The 6,000-nt window shown below is 64.0% G+C and overlaps 1 protein-coding gene across 1 annotated transcript in view; it reads left to right on the top strand.

Moving 5' to 3' along the window:
* The first annotated feature begins 459 nt into the window (after positions 1-459).
* The window catches only part of NKD1 (NKD inhibitor of WNT signaling pathway 1), a 52,885-nt gene continuing 47,344 nt past the window's right edge, over positions 460-6,000 (top strand). The window contains exons 1-3 of the mRNA XM_070397735.1: positions 460-638; positions 768-800; positions 1,448-1,578. Coding sequence (XP_070253836.1) covers positions 614-638; positions 768-800; positions 1,448-1,578 — 189 coding nt within the window. The 5' untranslated portion in view covers positions 460-613. The remainder of the gene's footprint in view (positions 639-767; positions 801-1,447; positions 1,579-6,000) is intronic.

The raw sequence follows: 6,000 nt of genomic DNA, 5'->3' as shown, positions 1-6,000 counted from the left end.
GTGCAGCAGGCGCCAGCGCCCATCGCAGTTTCATCACCTGCAAACCAGAGCCTCCGAGTCTCGCCCAGCCGCTTCCAGGGAACAGAGCGGAGGGAGGCACTGGACTGGGAGCGACAGGAGCGCAGGACCTCGGAGGGCGAGGGCGTCTGTCCCCAGGAGCCTGCTGGCCGGAGCCTCCACCCTGGTCCCAGTCCGCGTCCCTAGCCCCCGGCACCGGCTGGGGGACCTGCACCGCCGCCTGGAGGGGGCGCTGCGGCAGGCTCGCAGCGTCTCGCCGCGCCCCGCCCCCGGCTCGCTGACCACGCCCCCCGCCTCGCTGGCCACGCCTCCGCCCCGCCCCCTCGGCGGCCCGCCTCGCCTTTGATGCGCCGCGCCTGGCCAATGGGCGCGCGGGGAGGCGCGGGCCGCGGCGGCGGGCTGGGGGCTCGGCGCGCCCGGGCGTCAGTCGGGCCGCGGCGACGGCGGCAGGAGCTGGTCCCGGCGCCGCCTCGGGCTCCGCTCGGCTCGGGCGCCGCTCCCGGAGGAGGAGGAGAGCCAGGCGAGGGGCGGCGAGCCGCGGGGCCCGCGGGCCGGGCGCATGGCTTAGGACGCCCCCGCCCGCCGCGCGCCCAGCATGGGGAAACTTCACTCCAAGCCGGGTCAGTGTCCCCGCCGCGCGCCGGCCCCGGGCCCCCGCCGCCCTCGCCTCCGCGACCGCTAACTCTCTGCCTCTCCTTTCTTTCCGGCTCCCGCCGCCGCCGCCGCCGCCGCGCGCGATGTGCCTGCAGCCGCCGTGTGCAAGCGCAGGGAGAGCCCGGAAGGTAGGGGCGCGCGGGGCACGGACGGGGGATGGATGGAATGGCCCAGCCCGCGGGATCTCATTACCAGGGCCACCCCCACCCCAGCTCTGGCCACCAGCCCCGCAAACCCGCTCCCGGAGCAGCCTTCGCGCTCCGTCTCTGTCCCACCCTCCCCTCCCCGCGGTCCTGCGCTCCCTCTTCGGAGCCTCAACCCCTCCTCTCGCGGTCCCCGCCCTCCACGCTCGCTGCGCCCTCTCTTCAGACCTCCAAGCCCTTGCCTCCCAAATCCTGTCCCCTCTCTTCCAGGCCCCCAGCCCCCTCTCCCGAGGTCATGGCTCCTGAGCCCCCTGCGCCCCTTCCCCTGACCCTCAGTTCGCCTCCCCCCCCTCGCCCGTGTTCAGACCCTCCCCCGTCTCCTCAGCTGGTCCTGTCCTCCGGGGGCTCGCTCTTCTGTTCCCCACACCCTTCCTCCTTGGGAGGTACTGCTCCCCCTTCGCGCTCTCCTCTGGGTCCCTGCTCTCGGGGCTTCTCTGAACCCCCTTCTTCTGGTTGCCTGGGTGGGTCTCTCGGGTTGTGCCCCAGCTCTCAGCCCCCTGCCAGCCCCCTGCCTCTCTCCCGTAACTTTGGGCCCAGAGGCCGGACTCAGGGGCTTGTGTCCTCCCGCCCAGGTGACAGCTTCGCGGTGAGCGCTGCCTGGGCCCGGAAGGGCATTGAGGAGTGGATCGGGAGGCAGCGCTGCCCCGGCGGCTCCGGACCCCGACAGCTGCAGGCGGCGGGCACTGTCGGCAGAGGAACCCGGGTACGATCCCCACACGCCCCTTTTTCAACCTCGGAGATGGGTCTCCAGACCCACCCACCCCAACGTTTAGCCCCCTCTTGGCACAGCTAAGCCCAGAATCCCTTCTCAGCTGCTCCTGCCCCCCAACATGCCCCCTTGCCCCAGGCCTGCAGGAACTTTAGCGGTGACAGGGGTGGCAGTCTTGCCTGGTTGGGGACGGGTCCTAGGTGAGGAGGTGGTGCAGGTCCAGCCGAGCTGGGGGACTTGGGGCCCTGCTCTGACTCCCTCTGTGGCCAGCATTCAAAGGTGGCCTTAGTGGTGGGGCTGGGGAGAGAGCAGATATGGAGGGTGACGGGGACGGTGCTGGCTTCCAAATATGTTCCGTGTGTCTGTGCATCCTTCAGTCCCATCTGCCCGGGAGCCTGTAGGTCAGGCTGCCATCTGGGTGGCAGAGCTTGGGGGCCACTGAGAGCCGGTGGACCCCCCAGCTTGGCCCAGGAGGAGGAGGAGAGAGAGTGCGCCTCATTCGGCTCCAGCCGGGGCCCCCTCCTGAGATCCCCGCGGTGGGTCAGTCCCTGGGAAGCGGTAGATGTGACAGGGAGTGAGTCCAGCGCCGCGCCCGGCCTGGGACTGGCGTTCACAGAGGCCTCGGAGCTCCGAGCGCTGCACGGGCTCTCAGATGGTCTGCGTGGAACTCCGGCGAGCCCAGATCAAAGCACGGATCCACTTTTTGATGTGACATTTAATTTTTTTTTTAACTTCGAGGGGAACAGGCTGAGTCTCAGGTCTGGTTAGTTCTTTGGTCTTGTCCACCGGCTGGGGAGGGGCCAGTGGAGTTCTCAGATGCGTGTCTCTGTGTGTGTGTGTGTGTGTGTTTGAGTGGCCGGACCTGGGCTGGGTGCCGCTCTGTGGCAGGGGCCAGTGTTGGGAGGTGAGGCCACGTCTGGAATCACCTCCGATTCTGGGAGAAGCTCCCATCTGCCCCTCCGCCGCCTCCGCTTACTTAGCTGGGCCTTTCTCGCCCGCCTGTCTCTGCATCCCGAGGCTGGGCTGGAACTGGAGCTGCTGTCTGTGCCCTGGTCCAGGTCAGAACGCGGTGGGTGGGGCTCTGTCACTGGGGCCCTTTAAAAGCAGACCTGCAAGCTCCCCGCCTCCCCCCAGCATCGCTAGTTTATGATCTGCATCTTTGTTTTAAAGCCCAATGAAAACGATCCGATCGAGCCACATGAACAAACGCATTTGTGGCCCAAGACAGAGGCCGACTGAGTGGATTTCCATTAATCAAGTTAGGGGTTTCTTCCGCCTGTTTATTTTTACAAAGTATTCCTGCAGAATGACATTTTTTTTGGTAGGCCCTCCCCTTCCACTACCCCCCCCCCCCCCCACTCCCCCCTTTCCCTAAACTGCCAGGCAGCTTGCTCCATGCTTTAGGGGAAACTTGAAATCCATCGCGGGCTTACTTCAACCGACTTTTATCTTCAAAGCCGTAACAAATGTTCCCCGCATGTTTTTGGTGGGTCTCCTTGGCATCCAGTCCTGGAGGATGGGAGGGAGGAGGAAGGAAGGAGAGAAAAACAAAAGTCTGTCGTTTTTAATTAAATAGTGGTGTTCCCAGCAAAAGGAATGCGAGCCAGTAAAAGTTGCCATGGGGGGAAGTGAGGGCGGGCGGGAGGGGCCCCGGCTTAAGTCGGTGGCTTTGGTGAAGTCACGGAATTGTGCTGCCTGGTTTCTTCCCCCAGCTGAGGACAGCATGGGACGGCCTGCCCCTCCCTTCCCCACCCCCCCCACCCTACCCCCACCCCCCGAGTCTCAGAGAAACGCTGAGGGGTCATTACTGTTTGTTCAAAGCACTTTTGAAGATGTGAGACATCGAACCATGAGCGTGACATATGTTGGGTCGGGGGTGGGCTCTGCCCTCAAGATATTAAGGGGAGGGGACCTCTGCTCCTTAGAGTTGTGCTTTGTGACCGGGATCCGGACACCTGGCTTTGCACCGGCCCAGGCCCAGCTGCTGAGCCTGCAGAGGGGGGCGTGGCGCGTGCACCCCGGGGAGAGGTCACGGGAGCCCAAGGTGGGGGCCTGCACGGTGATTTCAGGTGGTACCTGGAGGGATATGTTTCATCCTGATAGTTCCGTTTTTCTTTTATCCCAAGCAAAAGAGCTAGGACATCAAACCCGTGGTGTCATGGACATTCTTACTTAGGATGAAGCTGAGAGAGAGAGTCTAAAGGTGACTCCGAGAAAAGGAATGAAGTGCCAGGGGTCAAAATGGCGACTGTGGGAACGGAATGCCCAAAGTCTGGGAGACAGGGAGACCCCGAATGGGACTTGCGGGGGGGGGGGGGGGGGGGGGGGGTGGAGGCAGCCCTCAGCCTAGTTTCTCTGCGTGACTCCCAGAGGCAGGGGGAGGGGGCGGCAGGCTCTCCCGTTATGTCACCAGGACGTGGCAGGTGTGGGCTCCAATGGCTGGGGCTCCGAGGGCTGGCAGGGGTGCCCCCACCCACCCCAGGCCTGCCTTGGGGTTGGCCTCTGTCTCAGCCCCTTCACGGGCCTTTCACCCAAGTGGCTGGGGACATGTTGGTGGCTCATCAATTCTTCTTCTTATCGCAGTGATAACTACTGCTTATGAAGTGTCTGTGTGTGTTAGGCGCTTGGCCTGCATTCTCTTAATCCTCCCCATAACCTGTGGGGGTGGCAGCCAGCCGGTGGGGACTCTGCCCCTTTCTGGAGCGCGTTCTAGGACATCGGGAGCCACGCGTGGCCCAGCCCTGGGCCGAGCATCGGCCCGGAGGGCGCCGCACTTGCTGCCTCCCAGAGAGGTGGCAGCCTGCCCGCTGCGAGTGCTTTGGGGTGAGGCAGGTTTTGGGGCGCACAGAAGCAGGAGGGGCCCCTGCTTGCCCTCGTCCTCCCTGACGGGGCCTGAGTAGCTTAGTAAACGTTCAGGGTAGGTCCGAGTCACATGCAAGGCCCTGGGGTGTCGGAGGGGGGCCCCACTGGCCCCAACCCAAGCCCGTCTTCCCGAATGCAAAACTAGACGAGGCCAGGCTCTGCCACAAGAGCTGCTCACCTTGGACGAGCCATGTCACCGTCCTATACCTCAATGGGCTCATCTGCAAAATGGGTATAAGAACATCCTCATCCCTGGCCGGGTTACGGCAGATGACTCTTCATCAAAACCGGAGGTTCACTGAGACACGGGGAGCGGTGGAGATGGGGGGGCCCAGATTATGAGAGCAGAGTCCTTCCCACCCGCCCCTTAACGCTGTAGTCTCACTTGGAGGGACACCGGCTAAGGCTGTGGCTTCTGTCCTCTCCGTGGGTTCAAGGTCAACTCCGAGGGATCATGAGGTCAGGGGAGAGAAATAATGAGGAAGGGGAGGTGCATAAGTCCGACGAGAGAAGAGCCCTAAGGCGAGCAGTTGTGTGCCCACAGCGGTGTGCTCAGCGACCAGAACTGAAATAAGCACAGGAAGGGGTGACGGGATGGTCCTGGAAGCAGGAGGCAGCCACAGGCAGCTGCGGAGGAAAGCCAGCTGCACCTTTGGGGTCTGGAAGCCATAATGGGTGAAAGAAGAGAGCTTAGCAACGTAGTGACGTCACTGGGACAGCCCCGAGTAGCAGGGCGGGCGCGCCTGTGTGCACGCTCCTGCGGCGTGTGCTCGCGTGTGCGCACGGATTGAAGTCGGCCGCCCCCGACCCCGTGTGGCCCTTCTGTTCTTCTGTGCAGGAAGCCGAGTCCGCTGCCGGCAGGGCTGCCTGGAGCAGAGGTGCTGCCAGGCTGTGTGGGGCTGTGACGAGGGGATACCCAGTGCGTTTTGTTATTTGGGGGAGATCGGAGGGCACAGGCTGGGTTGGGGCCTGCGGGTCCCCATGGGTCCCCGTGGGGCTGGGCGCTGAGGTTGGAGGCGGGCCCAGCTGCCGCCCAAGCGCCGGATTCCCGGGGAATTACCCTTGAATGATACCAGTTGGCACAATTAAAAGGCCCCATGTCTTCAGCATATGGAAAGTGTTAGGCCTCCTTACGTGGTTTCAAAGCTATGTGCCGGGAGGTGGACTTGACATTTGAGGTAAAGCATAAATTAAATATTTGGTGTTTTGGAATTAAAAGATGATTTGCTTTGAGGCTGGCGGAGGCATGTGGGCCTCCGCGCGCGCTGGCCTCTCGGAGTGCTCCCCGGAGGGTCTCCCCTGCCCATGGCACCCAGGCCAGCGTCGCAGCCCCGCCCGGGAGCTCCCCCCCCCACCCCCGCCCCGGGAGTTGGGAGGAGGGCCGGGCAGCCCGGGCTGGGCACCGTGCCAGGGTGGCTTCTGGTTTCCAGCAGCCTGCGCCCCTCAGGATGCTGCGTGTGGCGCCGTCCCCCTCGGAGAGCGTTAGGCCTGGAGAGGTGTCCCGTCCTCCTCTGGAAACGTTCTCCTTTGAGAAGGAGGCCTGCTCCCTGCGAC

The sequence above is a fragment of the Myotis yumanensis genome, unplaced genomic scaffold, assembly GCF_028538775.1.
Source record: "Myotis yumanensis isolate MYYU_CA2020_CCGP unplaced genomic scaffold, mMyoYum1.0.hap1 SCAF_18, whole genome shotgun sequence".
Classification (NCBI taxonomy): domain Eukaryota; kingdom Metazoa; phylum Chordata; class Mammalia; order Chiroptera; family Vespertilionidae; genus Myotis; species Myotis yumanensis.
The sequence above is the reverse complement of the archived record's forward strand: the minus strand, read 5'-3'. Positions and strand labels throughout refer to the sequence as shown.